The sequence below is a fragment of the Fusarium coffeatum genome (assembly GCF_003316985.1).
Source record: "Fusarium coffeatum strain FIESC_28 chromosome Unknown BRIP53273_contig_55, whole genome shotgun sequence".
Taxonomy (NCBI): Eukaryota; Fungi; Ascomycota; class Sordariomycetes; order Hypocreales; family Nectriaceae; genus Fusarium; species Fusarium coffeatum.
The window spans coordinates 184,544-210,604 of NW_022157852.1; the positions used below are offsets into that span (position 1 = coordinate 184,544).

General features: G+C 49.2%; 9 protein-coding genes across 9 annotated transcripts; 5 read left to right on the forward strand and 4 right to left on the reverse strand.

Annotated features, from left to right (window-relative positions):
• Nucleotides 1-166: 166 nt before the first annotated feature.
• FIESC28_02585 (uncharacterized protein) lies at nt 167-2,600 on the reverse strand (the record flags this gene model as incomplete). Its single annotated transcript, XM_031156734.1, has 5 exons — nt 167-1,433; nt 1,483-1,981; nt 2,038-2,137; nt 2,208-2,429; nt 2,529-2,600. 5 exons carry the CDS (start codon nt 2,598-2,600, stop codon nt 167-169), a joined length of 2,160 nt encoding a protein of 719 aa, XP_031019243.1.
• A 1,107-nt stretch (nt 2,601-3,707) lies between these two features.
• FIESC28_02586 (uncharacterized protein) lies at nt 3,708-4,475 on the reverse strand (the record flags this gene model as incomplete). Its single annotated transcript, XM_031156735.1, has 2 exons — nt 3,708-3,888; nt 3,940-4,475. 2 exons carry the CDS (start codon nt 4,473-4,475, stop codon nt 3,708-3,710), a joined length of 717 nt encoding a protein of 238 aa, XP_031019244.1.
• An 889-nt stretch (nt 4,476-5,364) lies between these two features.
• Nucleotides 5,365-9,102, forward strand: FIESC28_02587 (uncharacterized protein; the record flags this gene model as incomplete). The annotated part of the gene is made up of 2 exons (XM_031156736.1): nt 5,365-6,136; nt 7,307-9,102. The coding sequence occupies 2 exons, from the start codon at nt 5,365-5,367 to the stop codon at nt 9,100-9,102; spliced, it is 2,568 nt and encodes an 855-aa protein (XP_031019245.1).
• A 592-nt stretch (nt 9,103-9,694) lies between these two features.
• On the forward strand, nt 9,695-11,854 carry FIESC28_02588 (uncharacterized protein; the record flags this gene model as incomplete). The annotated part of the gene is made up of 3 exons (XM_031156737.1): nt 9,695-11,238; nt 11,284-11,679; nt 11,731-11,854. The coding sequence occupies 3 exons, from the start codon at nt 9,695-9,697 to the stop codon at nt 11,852-11,854; spliced, it is 2,064 nt and encodes a 687-aa protein (XP_031019246.1).
• A 1,118-nt stretch (nt 11,855-12,972) lies between these two features.
• On the forward strand, nt 12,973-14,682 carry FIESC28_02589 (uncharacterized protein; the record flags this gene model as incomplete). The annotated part of the gene is made up of 2 exons (XM_031156738.1): nt 12,973-13,764; nt 13,969-14,682. 2 exons carry the CDS (start codon nt 12,973-12,975, stop codon nt 14,680-14,682), a joined length of 1,506 nt encoding a protein of 501 aa, XP_031019247.1.
• Nucleotides 14,683-15,893: 1,211 nt separating this feature from the next.
• FIESC28_02590 (uncharacterized protein) lies at nt 15,894-17,532 on the reverse strand (the record flags this gene model as incomplete). Its single annotated transcript, XM_031156739.1, has 2 exons — nt 15,894-16,777; nt 16,830-17,532. The coding sequence occupies 2 exons, from the start codon at nt 17,530-17,532 to the stop codon at nt 15,894-15,896; spliced, it is 1,587 nt and encodes a 528-aa protein (XP_031019248.1).
• Nucleotides 17,533-19,830: 2,298 nt separating this feature from the next.
• On the forward strand, nt 19,831-20,310 carry FIESC28_02591 (uncharacterized protein; the record flags this gene model as incomplete). The annotated part of the gene is made up of 1 exon (XM_031156740.1): nt 19,831-20,310. One exon carries the CDS (start codon nt 19,831-19,833, stop codon nt 20,308-20,310), a length of 480 nt encoding a protein of 159 aa, XP_031019249.1.
• An 893-nt stretch (nt 20,311-21,203) lies between these two features.
• On the forward strand, nt 21,204-23,318 carry FIESC28_02592 (uncharacterized protein; the record flags this gene model as incomplete). The annotated part of the gene is made up of 2 exons (XM_031156741.1): nt 21,204-21,264; nt 21,313-23,318. The coding sequence occupies 2 exons, from the start codon at nt 21,204-21,206 to the stop codon at nt 23,316-23,318; spliced, it is 2,067 nt and encodes a 688-aa protein (XP_031019250.1).
• A 221-nt stretch (nt 23,319-23,539) lies between these two features.
• FIESC28_02593 (uncharacterized protein) lies at nt 23,540-25,818 on the reverse strand (the record flags this gene model as incomplete). The annotated part of the gene is made up of 2 exons (XM_031156742.1): nt 23,540-25,498; nt 25,672-25,818. 2 exons carry the CDS (start codon nt 25,816-25,818, stop codon nt 23,540-23,542), a joined length of 2,106 nt encoding a protein of 701 aa, XP_031019251.1.
• Between the last annotated feature and the right edge of the window lie 243 nt (nt 25,819-26,061).

The window sequence follows — 26,061 nt, forward strand, 5'->3', positions numbered from 1 at the left end:
GTATATAAGTCAAAATACAAAATGCAAAACCCCAAACGTTGGTCAAGTTACCATCAAAGTCGTGAAAATCATCTCTATACATACTACTTCTCCATGTTGTTTTTCGCAAGGAAATACGAAATTGGGTAGTTATCGGAAGAATGGGAAAGAAGTGAAGGATATAAAATTATGTTGAGCTTTGGATGAAATCCAAGTTGAGACTCCTCCAGTCCCATAGTTGTGAAAAGTCTCCGAGATCCACATCTGTGATGTTGCCTAGACCGCCGTAGTCTACGTTGAGGTCTTGGTGGTGATAGTCCACGTACGGCTGGGGAACCATGGCTGGTACATTGGGATTGACTTGCGGCATGGAGTAAAGTGCTCCACCCTGGATAATACCGTCGATGCCAGCGCTCGGGGAGGGGACTTGGGCGATATAGTGGTGAGGTTTTTGATAGTTGTCCATGGGGATCTGAGCGTATGCTGAAGCGTCGCGGACGTCGTGGTTTGAGTAGTTGCTCTGTGGCGTTGATCCTGCAGGGCCTTCAGAGCTGGCGTAGTAGCTTGGTGAGCTTTCTTGCGATTCTTGACCTGATTCTTGGTGATAGCTTGGCTCCGTCTTGAAAACTGGTGTAGGTGCTGGGAAAGGTGCTTGAATTGGTTCTTGCACAGGTGGGTTAACTGGTGCTGCTCGTGACACAGCAGCGACACGCTTTTTCTTGCGGAGGACGTTCTCCCGTGGTACTGGCTTCTTTCGTGGCATCTTGTTGACCATCTTGACAAGGATATCATGTGATGTCTTTGCCGTTTTCGAGAGTGCCTTGAGACGCTTCAGCAACTGAATCGATTTGTCCACCGCCTCGATAATCTCATCTTTCCTCGGAATCGTCTCATCATGATCCTTGATAATAGCCGTCGAAAGCACGGCCGCCGTATCGAATAGCGAAAAGATAATAAAATGAAATCGTCCATCTCGGTGTGAAACGTGGTTCGCCCATCGGTTCGTCGTGTCCAGGTTCCTAAGTGAGTAATGAACCGCATCTTCCCTCACAGCCAACAAATCTGCCGGCGAATCCTTTGTAAAGTCTTGCGCCATGTATGATCTCATCGGGTTAAGAATCATAAGATAAGCCATGGTATGGATATAAAACCTGTGGAAAACGATCCAGTTGTGCTTGTAATCCTTTGATGTATCAGGGTTGTCGACGTCGTATACCGCAGGGAAACAACGGATCCATTCTTCGAGACTCGATTTGTACTCTTGGATATCTTTCAATGAGCTAATGTTCTTGGGGGCACCCCAGCGCTGAGCGAGGTCTGTTACTAGTTCTGATTGGAGTTTCATATGGAGGAGTGGCGAAGGGGAGAAATCTTCTAGAGCTAGACTTGGTGGCTCGACGTTGATGTCTGTGTGGTCGATGATTGTTGGCCGGCCTAGACCAGAAGCAAATTGCCTATTGGTGGTTAATACGTTGTTCGAGCCGTTATAATTGCCCAACTCACCAGTCCCAGCAGTCCAGAATACACCATACCCTCCGTCTCATCTCACGGTCGAACTCGGATAGTCCTTCAGCAATGGCAGTCCGGTGAAGACCCAACTCGTGAGCCTCTCGAACGGCAGCACCAATAACATGCCAAGCCTCCACAAACTTGGCTTCAGCCTTGTACCAATAAATTGAATGAAGCATCCACTGAATGTTGAGAAGATGGCAATGCCCCAATGGAATAACTCTTCCGAGTTCTGTGGCTGCTTTGTGATATTCAACAGTTAGTTTGTCTGATGGCTCAGATAGCTCGATCTCAACCATAGGTTTTATGTCAACGTCCAGATGCTGAGTAGCACAGGCGCAGACCATGACCAGCAGAATCGTCCACTGCAGTGAGAGAGTTTGGTTGCGAGATCTGCGTTCCCACCAGGTTTGATACTCTTGGAGGAAGGTGGGTGGATAGATGATGTAGTAATGGTAGTTGACGTTGTTAAAGAAGTTTTGGACAAGTGCATCTGAGACAGTTAGGTTGATCTGCCCACCTAAACTCGTGTTGGTTGATTTCACTTACCCATCTGAGCTCTCGAGGGGAGAACATCCATGGCATGCTTGAGTTGAGGACAGGTACTGGGATGAACCCAAGTGATCTGACCCAGCGGTTTCTTGTGTTTCTGGCCACTTGTCAGCGATGAAATTTCGACGCCCAGCCCGTGTCAAACAGGCTCTCCATTCGTGACTAACCTTCGAATCAATAGTTAGCGACTCCAGAAGGGGCCCAGCGGCGTATCCCATGGCCGCCAATTCAACATCGTCATCGTCATCCTCGGGCTCGGACACCTCGGGGTCGCCCTCATCATCGCGACTACGCGACCTCTTCTTCTCACTGCCCTGCCCAAGACTTTCCGACGGCGAGCTCGCCGCGTTAGGCTGTATGAAGCGGCATTTATCCGCGACCTTGCGCTTCTGACAGTGATTGCAGGGCCATTCACGATTGCACTGCCGAGAGTAAGTACAGGTCAAGGTAAGCTGGACCGAACCAGCTCCCAATGACGTATGACATACCTTTTGCTTCCTGCGATGACACTCAGCGCAGGCAGAGCGATATTGACCGGTATGCGTGCTGTTATCGTCCATGTTAGGGTGGAGTTTGACGTTGTGGAGATCGACAGGGAGCTTCTGTGAACACGAAGAAAGTCCAGGATAGTGGTGTTCAGAGTACGGACAGAGGGGGAAAAACTTTGACGCGTGTTTGCTGGTCTGGACTGTGGTCTTTTAGCCGGAAATCCAATCAACGCGAGTCTTACTGCATGAGGTTTAGGTTGAGAGGGAGATCGGATAATGCCGTCCGTTCTGTCTCAGCTTGGACCTGTCTTTTCTTTGCTTTTTCTTAAAATGATGAGATGATATGATATGATGGAAAGACAATTGAAGGGGACAGTTAATTCTTGGTCGTCATTAGTACTCAATAAATGATTGATAACATCTGACTAAAGAAAGTCTAGCGGAACTAACCAAGCAGCTGCCATTTCATGCCTTTAAGCCGCTGCAGCCAGCCTTGAATCGACACGAACTTTAGCAGCCACCATCTGACAATTACGGCAATTCCTTCCTTCTTTGGCTGTAGGACTCTGAAGCAATTGTGTATTGATAGGCTGTGATGTCACCTGCTGTTGGTAACACAAGAGTTCTAGATCTTTGAGTAACAAGAAAACTGCATGTCTAAAAAAGGAATTCTCACTTTGCCTCTAAATGTGCAATGTGATCGGACTTTCCCGTGTGATGATCGTAATTTGTTACGCGTGATGGACTTGTTGCCGAGGCTCTGAACAGTAATCAGTAATCAGGTATTTGGAATAACTGTCTTGAGTGGGGAAGCCAAGACACAAGTCGTCGGCAGAAGATGGCTTTCACACTTGTCTCGAAGCTTTCTAGTTTGTTGGTCGAAAAAGGTCTAGACTTTGCTGTTTCAATTGGGTTATTTATACCTCCGAGAGAACCATCTTTTCGTGAGCGAAACTGCCATTCATTACTTGGTATTGGTTGAGATGTCTGGTTTGCACGATGAAGAATAACAGCCTCGTCATGATCTATGTATGGTGTGGTTTTCAAGATTCATGAAACAATTTCAATTGAGAAACCGTAGTCAATAATTATGATTGTGAAGTGGATCGATACATAAACGGGCTGTGGTCCCAACCACCAGGGTGTTCCTGTGATAACCTCTGCCAAAGCCAATCTCCATCAATTACCGTCTGCAAACTCTTGTCTGATATCTTTCAAAGACTTGATCTGCTTCCCATCCTTATCAAAGTTATCCTCGCTCAACCAAACTTGAAACGCCTTCTTGGCAGCAGGCCACTCCTCATCGGTAATGCTGAACCAAGCAGTATCTCGTCGTCTCCCTTTGATAATCATGTGTTTTCTAATCAAGTCAGCAAGTGTTCAAACTCAAGGTCACCATTCCAAAACATACCTGAAAATACCCTCAAACACAAACCCTAACCGCTCCGCAGCAGCAAGACTAGGCTTATTCAAAGCATTCGCTTTCCACTCAACCCGCAGATACCCCAACTCCTCAAAGGCATTCTTGATAATCAGATAGAATGCCTCCGTCGCAGCTCTTGTCTGCTTCAGTTGCGACCCAAAGATGATGTTGCCAATTTCAACCCTTCTGTGGTCTGGAACGATGTTCAGATAAGACATTTGGCCAACAGGCTCAGAGGCAGGATCATCTCGCGGGCCAGAAAGAACAGTGTAGAAAAACGGCTCTTCGGTTTTGCTGAATCCTTCAACTGCATCCTTCCATTGTTGATGGTTTGTGTAGGGTCCACCGAACATGTATGTCCAGAGATGGCCATTGCGATCACCTCCGAGATGCTTCCAGCTTGGTTCTGCATGAGAGTGTTCTAGACGGATGAGTGATGTGTAGCGGCCATCTAGAGACCCTGAGGAGGGTGGTGAGGCGGTGCCTTGCGGGCTTATGGGGCCGATTGCTCGTTCATTCATCATTTTGGCGTTGTGTAATGTGAATTGTATCTCCAAGAAGTGAGGGGGATTGTGGTGATCATGTCTTGGGGTTGATGGCACGGGATCGGTGTCGGAGCCGAGACGCCTATCTGACTTCGGGATGATACTCCGAACGTGACTCAGCGCTTGTTATCGCGCCTTCCGGATCGAAATGGCTAAAGCGACTTCACGTGAGTCATGAAGAACAACAACATGATGATTGCCATGTTCTGAGACCGAGTTGACGGTGGATTGTCGTTGCCCAAGTATGACCAACAGCTCAATCATCGACCAGATGGGGCAGATATAGATGCAACGAAACCGACAATATCACTGAGTATCATGATGTCTGATGTTATCAATTTACCATCGGATTTTACCAATGATATATGTCTTTTGTATTTATCAAACACATCACGATGGCTCACACGCTTGAACGGGTCGAATTCCGTGACGACATAGTGAGTTCACGATTCCCACCGCCAAGAACGACAACACAACTCTCGGCAGAATCTCGACCAGAAAACCTACAGCAGTTCCATCAAAGGAATCAATCAGCCTTACAATATCCACTATGGGCAGATCATAGTCAACGTGTACAGGATCTGCAGAGATTCCCAACTTTCAGCTGCAAAGATACCCTGAAGCGGCAAAAAAGATGCCCAATTAGGAACCCACGTGTCCACCATCAAACTTGTTCTGGGAAATCCTTCGAGGCTGTGCCTCTTGAATGGCAACCAAGTGACGTTAATCTGCGGCGGCAGCCCCACGTAGGTTAACTCAGCCTACAGACATGACATGAGAGGAATCATGATTATAAGCGGCGTACATTTCCACTTCGAATGCATTTCTCCAAAGAGAAAAGTCAATCATTATACGAAATCATCCCACCATGTCTGACGAGAAAAAGAAATTGGCCGACCTTGACAAGCAAGCCGAGTCTTCAGCTCCAGGTTCATCGTCAACACTCCTAGATCTCCCACCATCATACGAACCTCAATCAGCACCCAGAGTTTCCCAAGATGATGATCTCCAAGCACCAGAGGACTTCCCAATTCTTGTCATTGACGACTGCAAGATCTACTCAGCCTACGCACCAACCCGCACTCTCTACCGCCTGAGCAACCCAGTATGCGACGCGACTCGGACCGTTTACGGCATTGAAAAGTTCCGCTACAAGGTCGACGACTCAAGCGATGAGCCTAAATTGAGACATACTGTGGATCACATCTATGATTTCGAACGCGACATCCAGCTCAAAGCGCTGCCGACTGTGCGCATCAAGGGCTACACGAGTAGCAAGCGGACTTATAAGAGTGCGATCATGTCGGATGCTACCAAAATCGGAGGCGGATACAAGGTAGAAGACGACAAAGCTGAGGACAAAGATAATAAAGAAATACTCAAGACGGAACGTCCGTTCAAAGATCTTTTGAACCAAGGACGTGGCAACACAATTGAGTGGAAAGATGCTTCTGGACAGGTCCTTGCCGTCGAGACAAAACTCCAACGCGACAAGGACAAGAAAATCGTTGAGCCACCTCGTCTTGCGATCAAAGCGAATATGGATGAAAAGCTTTACGATTTTTTGGTTACGAGTTGGTGCGCTGTTGTGTGGAAGGAGGCGAAGGGCGATTTAAAGGACCCTTTGACATGGGAGAAATGTAAGTCATGTTGTGAAGTTGTGATAACACCCACCTGCTAATGTCTCTTTAGTCAAGGATAAAGCGTCGAGAGTGTCAAATAGAGGACCGGTGGGTTTATGGCCGGGTTTCTAGACAGATATGATGGGCATACAATAATTGTTTGGTTATGCTTGTTTAGCCTGTGCTATTATCTATGCATAACGTTAGTTATGCCATTTGTTATGGCGTCTTCTAGACCACCGATCGCTGATATGGAGATTGCCCATGTCTTAGCACAATAAAACTTGAGCTTCAGTTATGCGAATATTCTGTTGGTGGAGGCAGATTTGAGTTCAAGACACTGCGACGACTGATCTCGCTTGACTGGGTGATCACAGACACATCACAGACGGAAGCCTTAAATCAGCGATTGAGATTGGATTCTTACCTCCCGCGTGGTCGGACTCCAGAATGGGACCGACTAGATCATTGCCGTGTTTATAACATGGCTGATTAACGACCAGGATGTTTGAGCCAGGGTTGTGTGATACGGGCTGGCCGTAATACCACGTTATGCTATGGAAGAAACACTCATCTGCCGTGATAAACAACCCACAAGGAAACGGAAACGTCCACTCCATCCCGACACTTTCCATGTACTCTGGACTCCGCCAAGCCATCCAAATAATTAGTTTCCGTCGGGCCTAATAGAAGCCACCCGCAGCACCGGCCAAATTGTAACTGACAGCTCAACTTTGCACAACGGCCTTGATACCCAAAAGGACATTTCGCTACAGAGTCCGCCTGCGTAGTGCATCCTCACCTGAAAAGTTCCCCCTTTTAGCGCGTAGGTGGCGTGAGCTAGCGGTAGGAAAACCAATTTCTCTTGGCGCGGCGTCGGTTGCAATTTTAAGGAGAGACAGGGGTCTGTCACTGTCCAGGCAAGATGAATAAAACTAAAAGGGTGACCCCAGCTTCCATCTCCATTTCTCGATAACTTCTGGTTCTTACGGCCGCTGTTGTAAATGGAAGGGCAAAGAGTCGAATATGGCTCCGAAAAGTAGCTTTGCCTTTTTGGCGCTGTCGTTTCTGCGGTTTGCAGCTGCTGGTGAGTACAGGTCCCCTGTTCAGTGGTGATAGTGGAGACATGCCCCCTATCCACCAAATTGCGTAGGACCCAACTGGACCTCAATTGACGCGACAATTTAGGTTGCGATATCTCTGGCAATTACACGATTATCGACTCCCCCGATGGCGAAGACGGAATTTCAACATGTAAAGATGTCGACGGTTCATTATCGCTTCTCTTCGACAAGAGCCCAGAATCATGGCCCCCCATCAAAGCCGCAGTGGATTTGGGTACCATTAGCTCTCTGACCGGCAGCTTGGTCATTTATCCCCACCACCATTCTAAGAAGACAACCGTCACAGCATCGAGTTTAAAATCTATCGAGGGCGAATTCACGATATGGAATACCGGAACTGGAAAAGACAAGACAGTTGAGGAGCTTGAGTTGCTGTTTGATGCGTTGGAGTCAGTTGGCAAGGGCTATGTCATCACCAAGGCATTCGCAAAGCTGAATATTCAGCATAAGAAGGATATTGAGGTGGGCTCTGAGATGAGAGTTACCGAGACAAAAGTTGAGGAGTTGGTGCTTGGAGGAGTGCATACCGTCAATGGGGACTTTATGATTGACTCAAACAAGAACATGGAGGAGTTGGATGTCACAGCCCTTACCTACGCGAACAAGGGGTTCAGTGTCAAGGGCAACAATGCTCTCACGAGAGTGTCATTTCCCAAACTCAAGGAGGTCAAGGGAAACCTCGAGTTCAATCAGAACGGCGCCCTTACCGAGATCCGCCTCGCAGCCCTAGAAAACGCTGCGACTATGTCTATCTCCTCCAACGGTCAGGATGGTGCTGTGTTTCTGCCTTACCTTTCATCCATCGGAAATAGCACTACCACTGCGACTTCGGATTTCAAGGGTCTCAAGAAGGTTGAGTTTTCGTCTCTGAACAAGGTCAAGGGTGCATTGGCTTTCTCGTCAAACGTTTTTGAAGACCTTACTATTCCGCTCTTGAAAGAGATGGACGGTTCCATTACCGTGGAAGACAACCCATCGCTCACGACTTTTGCTCTGCCCAGAGTTACTTACGTGGATGAACTGGACATCAGCGGCAACGACGAACTCACCAACATTACAGCAAACGCTCTCAAATCCGCCGGCACCATTTCGATCAAGGGACCTTTCACGAACGTCGAGTTCTTCAACCTGGAGAAAGTGACTGGAGACTTCAAGGTCGTGGGTGACAAGTCCATGGATTGCAGTTGGTTTGACGCAAATGTCAAGAAGATCGTCAAGGGCAAGTATACTTGTGTTGGAGACCATGACGAGAAGGAGAAAAGGGCTAGTACTGGTGGTATCGAGGATACTGAGGGTAACCCCAAGGATTACATGACACCTGAAGACGACGACAGCGATGCAGGCAGTGGAAGCGGTAGCGGAAGTGGAGGTGGTTCAGGAAACGGCGATTCTGACGACGACAAGGCCAGCTCTGGGGGAATGTCCACTGGCGCCAAAGCCGGTATTGGTATCGGTATCGCCATTCTCGTGGTTCTGATCATCGTCGGCGCCGTAATGTTCTGGCTCTGGCGTCGCCGCCGCGCAGTCCAACCCAACGACAACAACAGCAACAACAGCTTCCTGGGTATCAGTCAAGGTCCACCCCGTCTCGGCAGTAGCAGCGGCACATCGACCTTTTCCAACATTTTTGACGGCCAAGCCAAGATGGGTGTCCAAACCAAGATCGTAGCGACCAACCCGATGCCAAGCCCCTCCCCTAGTCTGGGAACATTGAATTTCGGTCGCACTTCGCTTATTGAGAGCACTGGTACTTTTACCGAGAAGAGTCTTGCTGCTTGGAAGACGATCCGTAGAGTAAGCGATTCGTCTGGTGAGGCTATGAAGGAGACAACGACAACCACCACCTTCCACAAAGCTTAAGGGGAAGAAGGGAGGAAATAAAATAGAATTTCAGCGTTGATACCATATTTTGTTTGTAGAAGAGAAGAGCAACATTGCAGGAAACGGCCTGTATCTCGTTATTTTATTTCTTTTAGTAAATTAATACTGGGAATTTTCATCTGTACATACATACCATACCATACCTTACCTACCCATTTCTCTCTTTATCAAAACCAAATGTCCACGCCACACAGATCGACATAAAACATGCTTATCCGCCAGACCCTGAAAAAAAGAATGCCAAAGAAGATCTGGACCACTTAAAAGAGTCCACAGCACCTACCAAGTTTCCAACAATGGAATGGATGTCTCATGTGGAGATCCATTGTCATCTCCAACTTTTTGAACGTGTTGCGCAATCAGATAGCTTCATATGTACCTCTACGGCTGAGCTGAGACCCACCGCTGATTACGAGAGGTCCCCTCATTGAAACCAAATAAGAAAACACGTTCCAGGTGATCGACGTGCGGTCAAAACTTTTAGAAAACACCATCCTCTTCTCATCATTTTCATACCGATTTCAAGGTAAAAGCTCTACTACCAAACCGTTGCATTGTTGAGACCATCGAAATGACGTACCCCCGTCCTGACTTCGAGCGCAACCCACTTCGTTGGGAATCCCTCAATGGACAGTGGGATTTCCTCTTCGACGATGCCGACGCTGGCCTCTTAGAGAATTGGCAGCGTAGCGGTCTCCCTGAAAAGGTCAACTTCACCACATCGGCCTCCCGCAAAGATGCGGCAGGCCAGAGCGACAGCGTCGTCCAGAAAATCATGGGCGAGGCCCACTCTCTCATCCAGAACAACGTCTTCACTTCTTCCACCCAAACCTCCAACTCAAAAACCAAAATCAACGTGCCCTACGTCTTTCAATCTCCTGCGTCGGGGATCAATGACCGTGGTGTGCATGAGGTTCTTTGGTATGAGCGTGCTGTCTCGGACTTGAGATCCAAGGCTGAGAAGGAGAAGAATCATAGGCTGGTCCTCAGATTCGGAGCGGTGGATTATGAGGCGTCTGTTTGGGTCAATGGGGAGTATGTTGGTGGGCATCGTGGTGGACATGTTCCGTTCGAGGTCGATATCACTGATGCTGTCAATGCGGCTAAGGATGCTACTACTCACCGTGTCACCATCCGAGTTTATGATTCAGCTTATGATTTGACACAGCTTCGAGGAAAGCAGTACTGGGCTGCTAAGCCTGAGACTATCTTTTACACACCTTCTGGTGGTATCTGGCAGTCTGTCTGGCTTGAGGTTGTTCCCTCGGCTCGTATTGCTGATAGCTCTTCTGGCACCGTTATCAAGTCCAACGACATCCACTCTGGTCAGCTCCGCAGTACCATCGCCACCAAGGGACGTCGTGTTGGTAGAGACTACAGCGTTGAGCTCGAGGCTAGTTTCGCTGGTGTCCCTGTTGCCAAGTCTGACAAGAAGGCTCTTCCTCACGAGTCCAACTCCGTTGGTGTCGAACTCAACGTTCGTCTATCTGAAGAGCAGCGCTCCCAGCTTCCTCAATCTGTCCTCGAAAAGGCTCCTCTAGAGAGTGGCTTCGCCTGGCGCGATGGTGTGGCTCTTTGGTCTCCCGAACACCCTCAACTCTACGACCTCACCATCCGTCTGTATGACGAAACCGACGCCGTCATTGACGAAGTCAAGACCACAACCGGCATGCGCAACATCAACTGGACAACCGGCGACAGCACTTGGCGTCTCAACGACAAGCCCTACTTCCAGGCTCTCTGTCTCGACCAAGGCTACTGGCCTGAGACCTTCATGACACCTCCCAGCTCCGAAGCTCTCAAGCTTGATATCGAGCTTGCTAAGAAGATGGGTCTTAACGGCTGCCGTAAGCACCAGAAAGTTGAAGACCCTCTGTTCTACTACTGGGCTGACAAGCTTGGATTCCTCGTTTGGGGAGAAATTGCGAATGCTTATGCTTTCAGTGCTGAGTATATTGACCGATTCAACCAAGAGTGGACGGAGGCTGTCAAGTTGGTTATCAACAGGCCTTCAGTCGTGACATGGACTCCTGTGAACGAGAGCTGGGCTTATCCCAACCTTGAGGATAACGCTGAGCAGCGAAACCACATCCGCCAGCTGTACTATCTCACAAAGTAAGTTCTCTTCCTCTAAATCAAACCAATACTAACCGGTACTAGGAACCTCGATGATACCCGAAGTATCAACGACAACTGTGGCTGGCAGCACGTCCTCACGGATCTTACCACCTTCCACGACTACTCCGACGGCCCTGAGATTGAAAAGACCTGCGCCACCCTCGAAGGCATCATCGCCCCTAAGGCCGGCGGCCGCGGCGTCTTCCTCAAGCCAATCCCAGGTGTCGATGAAGGTTCCTCTCACAAGCCCGGCGCACCTGTCATGAACACCGAATTTGGTGGTGTTAATATTGCTCCTGCCAAGAAGGAGGAGGGCGATAACCTTGACTGGGGATATACCACCGCTACAAACCCTGATGACCTTGTCAAGAGAATCGAGCGTCTTGTTAATGGCATTGTCTTGCCCGGACACTGCTGTGCTTTCGTGTACACCCAATTGTAAGTTTTCTTTCTTCCTGTGATTGGATGTTTGCTAAGGATTTGTGACAGGGCCGATATTGAGCAGGAAGTCAACGGACTGTATACTTTCAACCGCGAGGAGAAGTTGGATCCTGCCAAGGTCAAGGCTGTCCTCGATAAGGCTATTGGACAGTACTACAACAGGGTTCGATAAATGATGAATATTAGGCTCCGTTTGGGCATAGTATGTAATGAGATGATGAAAATAGTTTGAACAAATAAAGCTGTCGGTTCCAAACAACCCTGAAGTAGGATTCAGTTGTTAAGAGCTGATTATCTTCAAGAACACTTAATGTGGAGATGATCATGGATTTTATCATGCTTTTGAAAGATCTGGTTTCAATAACCGTATTGTCGACTAAAATCGTTGCAGTCACTCTATAGGACTCGGTACAGGATAACATGATAACGCACAAGTCCATTGTAAAGGGCTCTCTTCATATTTCTGATCAAACTCGGCCGATTTGGTGCTAACCAGATAAGCTCATGGCTCGTAAATGAAGCCACAGATGCACGCTGTGATGGTGCAGGATTACATTTTCTTCAATCAGCAACAGCCAATAGTCGTATGGTAATATGGCATATACCGAGAATGCCTTCCCAGTCGCTCGTTTTGAGGCCTGCCGAAATCATAATCAAATCGAACGATATTTTGCTTTTGGGGACATGGTGCTAGTACTCGCGTAAGAATGCGACCATCTTAGCCATTTACGCCAGCTACAGAACACCAAAACGAGCGACAGAGTGATTTACAGCATTCATATGAGTTATAAAAATTAAATTGTTGCTTTAAAACCAAAATGAATTAATTTGACATGCTGCATGAGTCAGAAAATGGCATCATGAGTTCATGACTGCGGGGACTTGGGCGGGTAACAGATGAAATGTCCTCTAAGGCTCAGGTTGCCAGAATAAAGTAGCCTAAGCGGTGGCCTAAGAAGGCAGAAAGTGACTAAACTATTTCGTCTCTTTCTCTTATGACGGCTAATTTTTCTGACACCCTGCAGGGGAACCAACAAAGTTATTATATCACGTGACTTTACATGAGACTGAGCTCACCAGACCAGCGCTCCATGATGTGGCTGGGGGGATCATCGCAAACACCCGATACTACCACGGCGCCAGACCCGGCTGCTTGCCCGCGGTTGGGACCTTCAATAAAATATTTTGCACCATCTGTACACATTATCATTATTAAGCAGCATCAATTGAATGTCATAGTCACACGCGCCAGTCCCTCGTTCCTCTTCCCTCCCTGCCTTGGGCCGCGCGATGCCTTCGACACGGCCAAACGCGCAGTCGCCGATCCTCGAGGCCGACAGCGCTCTTGACAGCACTCTCGACAATAACATAGACACAATCCGCATTCCTGAACCTCACGGTACATACCTCCAAACACGCGGCGCCCGCGCAGCTAGACGGATATACAAGGCCATGGGCGTCTGGCCCTGGGACATTGTCCCCGAAGCACCTCCCAAAATGTGGGCTATCAATTTGCTCGAGGACCTCGCCCTTGTTGCGGATCATGTTGCTAGAAACCCAGGCGACACACTGCAGGATCTTCAATCAGAGCTTCGCAAGTCTCTTGCGCGCGATCGCAAACCTTCGTATGCCGGGAAATTGATGGCGCAGGATGTACATGCTGCCAAGAAACGATTTGTGAGAACCATGCCTCAGTCACCAGATGCTCAGGATGATACCACTGGTGACGATGGGGGTACCGGTGAGAGGCGCTCTGGGCGACGAAGGAGAACGGCGAATTACAGCGCTCCAGATTCGCCAATTGATCCATCGCGATCGCATCGACATACGTCTTCGGAGGAGAGCGAGGAGCACATGGCGGCGTCTATAACCGTCGCTTCAGAATACCCTCCATCTCCTCCTGTTCCTCGCAGTGTTCGACATTTGAAACGCCCAGCTACCACAATACCCACGCCAATAGAGAAACGCATCCGGCACAGCTCGCCAGAAGGATCGCGACTATCCGCCGCACAGAGCTTGATGATGTTTAGTTCTCCCATGGCTACGTTCCAAATGGCTTCATCTTTTGGCCCCAATGCAACGGTCAGTCCATCCATCTCAATTGACATATTCCTCAGGGTATTAGAAGAATTGGGCCTAAAAGCATAAGAGACGAAATAATTTTGTGACTTTATGCCACCTAAGACTAGGACTTGGACTACTTTATGATGGTGGCCTGACCCTTCGAGGACAATTCTTCTGTCACCCATCTAATGATGCAATCGTTTACTGACAGGCACCGTACAGGCCAACGCTACCCGTTCTCTGGAACCTAATAAACTTCAAGAAGCGTTACAACCGGCGACGAACGTCTTTGTCGCTGCAATCGACGCCCACGTCCGAACGATACGTGCTTCGCTCGCCATCGCCCAGCAAGAAATCTTCCCCCATAGAACAACACATCAGGAAGTAATGAGCAAGCTCCGCACAGCCCAAGATCGCGTCCAGGCCATCCACGACGAAATCGCCGAATCACAAGCAAAGCTGCGCCGCCTCATCGAGGAAACCGCCGCCGAAGATGCTCTAGCGCCGCAGCTACATGCCCTGCAGGAGAACAATATGTCCCTGCCGCCTGAGATAGCTCAAGCGATACGCAGCTATAATACACGCCGCGCCGCTAAAAGCGAGGAGATAAAAACCCAAGAGATGGCCATCAGCGCGAAGCGAGAAGAGTTGGACCGAGCGACTGACGATCTCGACGCAGCGGAGAAGAACTCCAGCGACGTTGAGTCCGATATACGAGACCTTCAAACTGCCGTCACGCGCGGGACAGAAGCTGCCCGTTTCACCAACATGTTCAGCGTGATGGTACAGTTGGGGCCTGAAGGGCTGGCGAGCATTGAGCAGATATACCCCGAGATAGGCTCACTGTTGGAGTCGCTTCTTGCGTCGAGGAATAACCCACATGATCACAGGCATAATAATAGCGTGTTGGATAGCGAGGAGACTAATGGCTTGTGAGGGAGTATTATTTCTTACCATTTTATTTACGGATAGTAGTTAGCGATGAGTTTCATGTTTGAGGATTTACCAAGAGAGGATTGTGAATAGAGTTCCGCATGAAGTCAATTGGACTTGATGAATCTGTTCAACTTTATTCAACATCATGTCTATGCCCGCGTCTTCGTCTCTACGACGCCCATGATAATGCGCCATGATGCTTCTCTTCACTGACAACACCACTATGAGGTCGAGTTGCGATGGCATCTTGTTAATACCGAAAAGGTCCTCGGCGTCAGGGTGTCAGAAGAATTGGCCACTAAGATAAGAGACGAAATAATCAGGCCATCTTATGCAAGCGTAGAGAAGCACTTAGGCTACTTTATTTTGACGCCTTAAGCCTTAACAATTCTTCTGTTCTCAACCTGCCCGGTGTGAACCTGGGCGGTGTCGATGTAAAACTTCTTTTTGTTCATTACTGTAATCACTGGCCCGGCTGTATCATAGCTGGGGCGCAGCAGCCTGCGTTCGTGATGACGGTATCAGAAGGTATCACATGTCAGAGAGTACAACAGTTGAACCTCGCGACAATTACCGCCCGGATCAGCTCATTTTAATTGAGGCGGCCTTCACCTGTTTATGGGTGTTACCCTAACCTAAAGAAGTCTGGAGAGCAACATGAATTGAATGCCATTGATGTATCTTGATTGACCACCGTACATTGACCAAACCCAGAGATGCTGAGCTATTGATGTCTCTTTTCAGCCATGGAATCCTCGATCATGTTGTGATTTGATGTCAGACTGTTGTAGAAGCCATCCCAGAAGTCGTCGCGCCATCCGTAACTTGCTCGACCTCTTGCACCACAAGACAGTTCGCGATAGCATTCGCAAGATCAATAGCTACTAATCTCTTGGCGGGTGTGATGGTCGTTCAAACCGCGCTACTCCATGCCAAGAATGAGATGCAGTCCGATGGTATCATCCGTGAACATTGTACTATTGAGTGTAAATCTTCCTTTCGTTACGAACCTAATGCTTCTCAACCACCTGGACTGACCTTGGATTGTCGAGTGAGATGAACATCTGCTACAGGTTGCGCTATCGAAATGCTGCGAGCTTGCTACTTCACGTTGTCAAACACAATCAATTGTGAAACGTTGAAACTGGAATTCATTGATACATATGCTTAAATGCCTATGATACAGCTTTCTCCTCGGTAATACCTGCCAACTAATTAGAATCCTTTTCTGGAAGATCGCTTGCACCCTCGTGCACAGGTGCACTACCTTCTTGACCCTTGAGAACCTGCACACCCGGCTCATAAGCATCTCCATCATGCACGGGAGGTCCAGTAAAGTTCTTGCGAGCATAGGCGAGATACCAAACGATAGCAATGAAGGCGAATCCGGCAAATACGACAGAGGCGTAGTTCATGGTGACTGCGTCGACGGGAATGGAAACAGGCATGCAGAAGATGACGATGGAGAAAAGGATCCACACGACGCAAATACCGTTGATGAGGGGACCGAATTTGCCGAGAGGGAAGGGAGAGTGCTTGACAATCTTGCGGCCACGGATAAGGTTGACGCCGACGGGGACACCGTAGGAGGAAGCCAGACAGATGGTGGCGACACCAGTGAAAGAGTTGAAGGCAGCGGAGGAACCGAAGTAGATGCATCCAAGAATACAGTCGACCACGGTGGAGAGGATGAGAGCGTTGACGGGCATGTCGAGACGGTGGTTGACTTTGCTCCAAAGCTTGTATCCAGGGATAGCTCCATCTCTGGCGAAAGCGTAGGTGCAGCGAGATGCAGCGGTCAGGGCGCCAATACCAGCAAACATGAGAATACCAAGGATCAGGAACAGGAGACCGAAGCCACCAGCGGCAGAGCCTGTAACAACCTTGAACAGGGTACCGATGGGCTGAGAGTTGGCGACAGAGAGGAGCATCTGGACGTCGGGAAGGACGAAGAGAATAGGGATGAGGTAGATGATTCCAGTAACACCAGCGGCAGCGACGGAGAGGACGATGGCCTTGGGGACCTCACGCTCAGGGTTCTGGACTTCTTCACACATGGAAGCGACCATGCCGTAACCGGTGAGAACGTATGCGCCTGTAATTAATTGTTAGCTGTGCTCATGCGCAATTGAGACTTGCACACGTACCTTGCAGTAGTCCGACAAAGAACGACCATGCTTCAGGCCAACCACTTGCCGATGCATCGTAATGGGTAAAGACAAACTCGGCCGATCGGCGCTCGGGAGCCATAACGAGTATGGTAACAATAATGATGATAACACTGGCGCCCGTCCAGTAAATGCAGACCTTGTTAATAAGATCCAGATACCTCGACCCAAAAGCATTGACCAGCGCGCAAACAATCATGACAGCCCAAAAGCACAAGACAGTCTGCCATGTATTCGCGACAAAGTCCTCATTAAAGATGGTAATGGCGCTAAGAATGAGCTGCGCGCCCGAGAAGTTGATGGATAGAGTCACAGTCCAATTTCCCACGAGTGTAAGCCAGCCATCGACGAAGCTGACGATAGGCGCGTAACGAGGCGTGCTGAGCATGGCACTCCAGTAGTAAACACCTCCAGCGGTGGGGAAGACGGCGCAAATCTCAGCGAGCGAGGCAGCGATGCACAGGGAGATGAGGGAGACGAGAACCCAGCCCCAGAGGACGGTGACAGCTTGACCATTTGTGAGGGTAATGTACATTGTCGTCGAGAGACCGAAGGGGACGGCCATGATAGCGAAGGACAAGCCGAGGACGCTGAGCATGCTGAGGTTTCGAGGGAGTTCGGCCTTGTAGCCCAGCCGGGCGAGGGCCTGATCTGCGTCGCCGCTTCGGGAGGACGACTCCATGATGAATTAATCAATGAGTATGTATATATCCAAGAAGTAATTATGTATAGTATAAGAGGCAGGGAAGAAAGTGAGGGTGGAATTAATTATCGAGGAAGGGGGAGATTGGACATTATTATCTTGTCAAGAAATAAAAGAGGAATCAGGAAAATGGAATGGCCTCGCTCGGAGTCACAACAAGGGCTAGAACCAGCCAACCGAGCTAGCTCTAGCTTGTGTTCGCTAACTTAGGGGGGGCAAGGGCCGCTGATTGCTGATGAACTGCACCTGCACCCGAACTTCTTCTCCACGATTTTATCTTCGTCCTGAAACGGTCTAGTCTATCTGGGGTACGTGGCTTGACATTCGGTCATTGTGCTGCTGATCAGCGACAGTGAGGGGGAAGAGCGGCTACATTTTTGGGGGAGACAGAGCGCGGCTAATCCTTTGAGTCTCAAATGCATGTCAAGTGTTGGAGTCGGGTGTCAATAGGTATGAGATAGGTATTATAATACTGCCGAGTTATCTGATAAGAGACAGATTGGAGGCAGATTGCTTGAGGGATATGGAAACTCCACCCGATAAGCATGGAGTCATTTCCCCAGATTGAAAGGAGCCGTGAGATGAGCTGAACATCGATGGGCTGATAAGTTAAGTTGGTCTATGCCCAGCTGGTAGTATCAATCTGGGTCTTGGATTGATACCAGTACGTAAAGTGGAAGGGCGGTTGATAAAGCACCCCACCAGAGATAACCGCGCACCGAAGCCCCCCCAGCCATGCTGAGCGTGCTCCAACGCGTCAACTGAATTGACTGGCTCTCTCCGCATTTTTCCCACGTTTCACTTTCCGTAGTTTCCTCTTTAATGCGGAGAGACCCTGTTCATTACGGGCCAGAGGAATGTTGGACTGCTTTATCCTTGTTTGGGATATCACACCTAGATAGTCTAGTCATTCAAGGCTTGTAACTCTAGAGGGGTAACACCATCATTTAAAACAGTGTGTCTCATGATTGGGTACCGATATACGGCTGAGATATCCTTGGCATCCTTGTTCTTGCTCTAAGACCGCGAGCCGCGCTGAGTCTAGGGAAGATGGAATAGTGACATTATGCCGCTGTATCCGACGACGATTGGAAGGGAAAGGCTAGTATGTCCCGAACCGTTCATGGTTGATAGTGCGAGTAAGTTCACTTTGGAATTGGTAGTCTGACATCAGATATCCTTGCCGTCCGAGATTACGACTGTAATCTAGGGGCGGGTATTCATGAAGTGTTGGTCGTGATGCTATCACTTTCAACAGACTGCACTCTGGCCAAGTGCTGTCATATTGTGTTCCATTTCGTATTGCTATACCTCGCGTCAAGGGCAAGCTTGTTCAAGGTCTCAGGTACTATATGCCTTAGAGGTAAGATGGCCAGCAGCTGTGTACTGGGTCAACTGTCGACAAGGATAGTTGAGCCGAAGTACCAAAACGAGGCCACCTACTGTAGAGGTAACAATGACTTAGTGTCTCAATGCTCATATGGCTCTAACAAACCTACTTTGGATTATCATAGAGCTCAGGCATGCACAAGCTTGGAGAGCAAAGACTTAGTAGAACTCGTGGGCGGTTTGTTACTAAAACCATTAACCGCTACGCCCAGGTAATGCATCCAGGTTGGTGTCATTGTAAGCGCGTTGCCTCTGTCCGGATTGCTATATCACCGCGATAGCATGATAACAAGCTTGATACTCGAGTCATACCGAGGGCAACATTCCAGAGACGGATGGACACTTCTGTCGTCTTACTCACATACCCTCAGAAAGAGGGGAACTTCCACAGAGTCTCTTGTTACCATATCCTCCCTAGCTTTCCATGTTAAAACGCAGTATTACACGCACCACCTGCAACTCAGACTCTAGCCAAGAAAGAAAACAAGAAATAAAGGAGAAAAACTTGCTGAACTGCATAATCATATGAATAAGAAAAGAATTGATCTCCATTGGGACGAATCATTGAAGTCGAAGCGTATATGAGGCTTGAAATTTGGGGGCCGTTTTTGTTGTTGCAAAACTTCGACAAGGGACTGCATCTCACCTATCCAATCATTCAGACTAGCTACAGTGACATCATGTCAGCATGCGTCACGATGCATAGCAGAGCCTCATTTCGGAAATTCCAGTTGGGAGATAAATAACCTTATAGTTGTCCTTATTCTCGAGTTGCTGTTCGAGCTTTGAAGATAAACATTCTGTCTTACTTGTGAGTCTGCGCTTTTCAACAATGTTATTGGATTTTACTAATGAATAGTTGCCATATACTACTGCCCAAAAGCCAAAATGCCTTTCTCTATCACAGACCTCACTCGCAAAGACGAAACAGCCGAGAAGATCCCTACAAAAGGTAAAGGTCTCGGCGCCTTCACAAGCCCAGCAGGCTACGCAACCATCCTCTGCTTCCCCATTACTATTTGGCAATCCCGTCGCAACACCAAGAAAACTGTTGAGACTCTCCGAGAGGCCAGAGAGCTTGAGGCAGAACGTGTCGAGGCTGAAAGACGGGAGGGTGCTGAGGAGGAACAGAAGCGCGCAGAGCTGCGTGCTAAGAGTGATGCAAACCGAGATGGCCCTGGACCTCAAGGGCCGCCGAGAGAGAAGACAGTCCCAGAGGTTGAACCTCTTGACCCGAAGTTGGAGAGGGATCCTGAGAATCCACGTGTTTGTGATAGCACCTGCGGGAATGCGATGAAGAGTCATTGTCCTATCCATGATAGGAAGCATTCTTCTCGACCTACTAGTCCTGGACTCCTGGCTATCTAGATGATGCTGAAGGGAGTATTGGAACGATCTTTGGGAGAGATTTGGGAAGGTTCTCATTGTAACTCTTTTATGTGCTCTAGCCATTCGTCAATCGGCAGTAGCGTCAATCATCGGTAGTCATGTTGGGCTCTGTTCTACATTTACCTGTAACCAGCTTCCATAAAAACATGTCATGATAAACATGGGTACTCCAATCATGACTCCAATTCTTCACCGACCTCTTTTCTGATCACGATATGATATGCAGTTGCTGACCTAAAAAGCATCCAATCAGAAGAGGTTGCGTGGCGTAGTTGGTTATCGCATCTCGCTCACACCGAGAAGGTCCCCGGTTCGAGCCCGGGCGGAACCATACTTTTTACTTTTCGAGCCCAGAAACACCATTTAAAGGTGCTCAATTTTTGTACTTTCTTATCGTAGATGGCTTTGAACTTGTGAAAGTATTGTAGGGGACGCTTTGAGCATATGGATGTTAAGAGCTTCCTCCTCCGTCCTGAGCTTGGGTTATTCCTAGACAGCAACAACGGGCTTTACAGTTGTACATTAACATGGCTTTACTCTATCATAGGTAGGTACTCAATAAAGAACCGCGCATGTTCCAAGCAATTAGGTAGTTCTCGCTCATGCGTCCCTTGTAGGTATAAGAAGAGTTGAATGATCGTTCATTGATGCTTGATTGCATTATTAATGCGTTCGTCCGTTCGGCCTCCGATGTAAGACGGACGAATCCTTCCGTACTCACCACCCACTTAGCTCCAGCCATTCGTCCGTTATCCGTCCGCATTTTGTCCGTCTCTTCAATAACACCCTCTCCTCTCACACCCTTCACAACTCCTTTCCACAACCCTCACCATCTCTTGTATTTCTTCTTCGGCCGAAAGCACTCCGTGGTAATGACCGAACAATCATCCAAACGTCGGAAGGTGCGCAAAGGCACGCGCAGCTGCTGGGAATGTGTGTACTCTCCGTCATCTTGTCTCTACCATCACTAACACCGAGAAGGCCGTCGTCGCAAGATAAAGTGTCAATTCACAAATGAAGACGATCCTATATGCGTCGGTTGTACACAGCGCGAGACGAACTGCGTTTCGCAGGAATATGTCCCTGCGCCATCTGCGGCACCGCAGGACAAGCGTCTCGCCCAACGTCTCGGACGATTGGAGCAATTGATGGAGAAGTTGGTAGAGAATGGATCCGAACCAAGAAAACAGGGCTCAATACCGTCGCCTTCAGATTCTGAAGGGCCGACTTCGACCTTGACGCAGTTCACGCAGCATACTGTCGATGTGTTTGAGCCTTCGGTGGCAGACAATGCTGCGCAGATGGCGCTCAGTCACAACGAGAATGCCGGCCCGGCGATAATAACAAGACAGAAAGCGAGGTATCCTACTCGTTCTGCGAAAGCTGCCAATGTTTCGGCTCAACTTCATGCTCTTTTTCCGTCGCAGCAGATTTTGTATGCTATATCACAACAAAGTCCTGGTGCACGCTTCGTTCTCAATTCGTTCTACTCCCAGCAGGATCAGATTGACGGGAAGCCTGAACCCCTATCTGCGCTGGCCCAGATTCCGCCAATTACTAGTCACCCTGCTGTCCTGGCAAGACGTCTCCTTCAAGTGGCCGTATGTCTACAGCAAATGCCGAGGTTCTTCGATGGAAGTGCACTGGGTCTAAGTAAATCGCCGCGCGAAACGATGGAAGAGTGGGTTGCTGTTACGGGAAGGCTTGTTACCTCTGATGACGACTTCGTCGGATGCTTAGAAGGTCTGGAGTCTCTCATCCTGCACAGCTTCTACCAGAGTGATGCAGGCCATCTGAGAAAAGCATGGTTAACATGCCGTCGGGCACTCAACATGGCTCAATTGATGGGCATCGACCGCAAGAACGCAAAGCCAATTCGTTCGGCCGATCCTGCATTGAACGAGAAACATCGCCCTTCACCACCAGTAATCTGGTTCCGTATCAACTGCAACGATCGCTACCTCTCTCTCATCCTCGGTCTCTCCATTGGTTCCAAAGATAACTGGTTCGCCGAAGACGAGGCACTCATCTCCGACGCGCCAGCCGACAAACTCGGCAAAATGTATGCCGTGATAGCTGGCAAGATCGCCGACCGAAACGAGTTACAAGGGAGTGAGGCATATGTCCTCACGCAGTCTATTGATCTGGATCTTGAGAAGACACACGCTCAGATGGATGACATGTGGTGGAAACTTCCAGATATGACTATCTGCTGCGGATCATCCGACGTTTCGGGGGATGGGATGAGTATCATAAAGCTCCAGGTGCGACACTACACACTTCTTCTCATGCTTCACCTTCCATACCTCCTCCGCGATCGTGGTCAAAGACGTTACGAATACAACCGTTCTACATGCATGCAAGCAAGTCGCGACATCCTCATCAGATTCCTCGAATACCGCAGTTTCTGTACAACAGCTGTATCAGGTCGACACGTTGATTACTCAGCGCTCGTAGCAGCAATGACTCTCCTTCTAGGCTACCTCGGTTGGCGCTGGTCGGGTTGGGAGACAGAAAAGGAACAAGACAGAGACTTGGCAGAACGAACGATAGGAAGGATGCAAGAAATGGGGTCATTGTACAACGACACACTCTGCATTGAGGCTGCCGACACAATTCGACAGCTATTGCCAATTGTTCAAAGACAGCCAGGCTCAAGCGGAGAAAACATGCATCTTCACGTACCCTTCCTAGGAACGGTGAACATCAACCCAGGACCAACACCTCCAGCGTCTACGACCAGCTTAATGCCGTCCAACAGCACCACACCAAGCAGTGGGGATCCGGCCATGTCACAGTTCCCACTTTCTTTCAACTCCCCCTCGTTCGCGCAGGACAACTCCGAGTTACCCACATGTCCCTTCGATGGCTCGCCTGATGTGGTGGACTTCAATTGGCCGTGCTTCACGGCTGATCCAGAGGATTGGGCTCTGCAAGGTGTTGACACAACGTATTGGAATATGCTCAATAATAATATTGTGGGATAAAAAAGTGTACTGAACAACCTTATGTCTGATATAGTATTTATACCCAAAATTAACCGATAACCGTACCCAATAAAACACCTAGCGAATGCATGTATGTATAAAAGAGAAAGAACAAAGGGACTGGGCTTGTCTAGCCAGGGGTATCTCCATCAGGTTTAATCCTCCCTTATCGAACGCCACAAATGAGATGTATATCGTATCCATGTACCGAGTGTAGGTATTTACTCTTCCAAGCCTTCCACCAGAGCGTCGTGGTCAACGGCCACAGTAGTAACCTGGGCCGGTGCGCCCTTTCGCTTGTGCGCCGCCCAGTACTGGTGAAATCCAGGAATGGCACCAGGCTGGTTGATACCAGGCGAGCGACTAAGACTCTTATCTTTGGCCTTCTCAGCAGGCTTGAGGGTTGCGTTTTCGCTTGTTGTTGAGGCCCACGGTCTCCAGCCAACCCACTTTCCTATTCCTCCTGTAGAGTGGTCCGAAGGAGCGGGCGATGCGGATCTGTTCGATCCAGGCCTGGTTTGTGGGTTTGAAACGTTTCGGCCGGTGGGTAGAACAGCGAAAGAGTCTCGCAGGGCGGCGGAGCTTCGCTTGGACTCATCTCTGGCGAGTGTGGGCCGGGCTGTTACACCCGTAACGACAGCTTCAGCGCCACCGAGGGGTCGGAGGGTGAGTTGGCTTGGTCGGGCCTTAAGAGTGTGGATGTCGAGACCGCCGCTGAGAGACATGATGGACTCGTGTGATAGAGCCCGGTGGATTCTTGGGCGTGGCATGTACTCGTCTCTGTTGTCTTCTGAGCTTTCGACAACGGAGCTCTCATCAATCGACGGTGTGTTTCCAAGAAGGTCTGGGGTATCGATTCGAGAAATGCCTTCTGCACCCTCATCCTCGTCCTCTTCATGTATCACATCATCGTTGAATTGACGTGGCGGTGTACCAGGGTCAAGCTGGAGAGAAGGTGTTTGGAGACTGAAAGCTGAAATGTCGGACGGTCCTTTACGGTGAGTCCGCCATGCGGGCGACATAGCATCGAAGCTAGTAGCCGGTGATGTTGGGTAATCGCTGTCGCCAAAAGCAGAGTCGAATACAGAATTTCGCTGATTGGACTGAGGTGAACTTGGGACTGACGATGCAAATTCGGAGGGTTGCTCTGAAAGCATGGACCATCTTTGCTTGGGCACCGATATGATAGAGTTGGTCTCTTTGGTGTTGACGGAAGCGATAGGCAAGGCAGGACCCAGACTCCAGCGAGCGGAGGATCTAGGTGTTGACGTGCCGGAACTTGATGAGGGCGAGAAGATACTCGAGTTGAGACTTGCTCGTTTTCTTCTGACCTTTGCCTTGTCGGTCTTAGGTGTGACGTGATAGTGGTGGTGAATGTGAAGCTCTTGAGAATACCGAGGCGTAGGCGGTGGCTCATAAGCCTCGAGTTCGTCCTTCAGTGTCGAATTCCTTGTTTCGACAGGTTGGTGATCGAGAAGCTGTTCTCGCAGGGATTGTATCTCGTCGTTGGAGTTGAGAAGCATCTCCCGCAGCTCAGCCATACCCAATTGCAGGTTGGCGTTGTCTTGCAGAAGATCCCTGACAAAGTGGTTCACGACGGGATTACCTGGCTTCGGTTCCTGGAGTGTCTTAGAGGCAGCTGCACCCTTGAGACGACCTGCAGCTGTGTTCAACTGCTGCTCAACTTTACGCTGACGCTCCATTCGTCCCATAACCTCGGCATGTCGTTCACGCTCCTCACGGGCCTCTTCTTCCATCCTCTCCAACTGGTCCTGCATGTCCATAATACCACGCTGCGCCTCCTTGCAACGCTGAGCATGCGATCGAGCATCCTCCTTGGTCGACCTCAATTCGTGGTATAGGTCATCTTGTTCCAGTTCGAGTAGATGAATATGTCGTTCCGCATCTTCAGCTCGTAGGACGGCAGACTCGAGTCTTCGTACAGCCTGCTGCGACGATAGCAAGCTCGCTTCGAGAGATTTGATCTTGGTATCGGATTCGGAGACGCTATTGTTCATCAACTCGAGCTGGTCGAGCAGGTTCCTGTTTTCTTCGATTTTCAGGGCATTCTCGGCCTCGAGTTCCTGCTTCGCCATCTCCAGTTGCTCTATCCTGGACGAAAGACTAAGACGATCCCTCTCTGCGTCGGCCATATATGCTTCATGGCGAGCGAGCAGGGCCTAGGGAGACAAGTCAGCAACTGTATGGGGCATATTGACGTGTCTAGCGGGGACTGGCATGCAGGACACGCGGGAGGTGTTTAGGCGGTGGGAGGAAAAAACGACAGTGACCTGCATATTAAAAAGATCTGTGGGAGGAATGCTCCGAAATTTGTTTCTCTCCTTCAACTTACCTGACCAAGTTGGGCAGCAGTATGGACATCCTTCTCAACTGTCTCTAGAATGGAGCAGTTTTTCTTCAGAAGCGCGCAGTCAATTCGTCCACAGCAGCAGGTCATCTCAGAGAGCACCGGCTCCTGATCGAGATCCGGCCTCTCCATGATGTGGCTGGGGCGAAAGAAAAATCGGAGATGGAGAGGCCTTTAAAGTAAAGAAGGGGGTTTGTGTTTATTGTACAGATACAGATGATAGGATGCGAAAGGTAACGAGATCGGCGGAAGAGAGAGTGAGATCGGTCGGCAACATGATAATTAGGTCGATTGCAAGGAGAGACAGGGACACAAGAAGCGAGAGAGGTAAGGTTTAGAGCATGATTTGGTCGTCAAGGAGAAAGTCCACAGAGA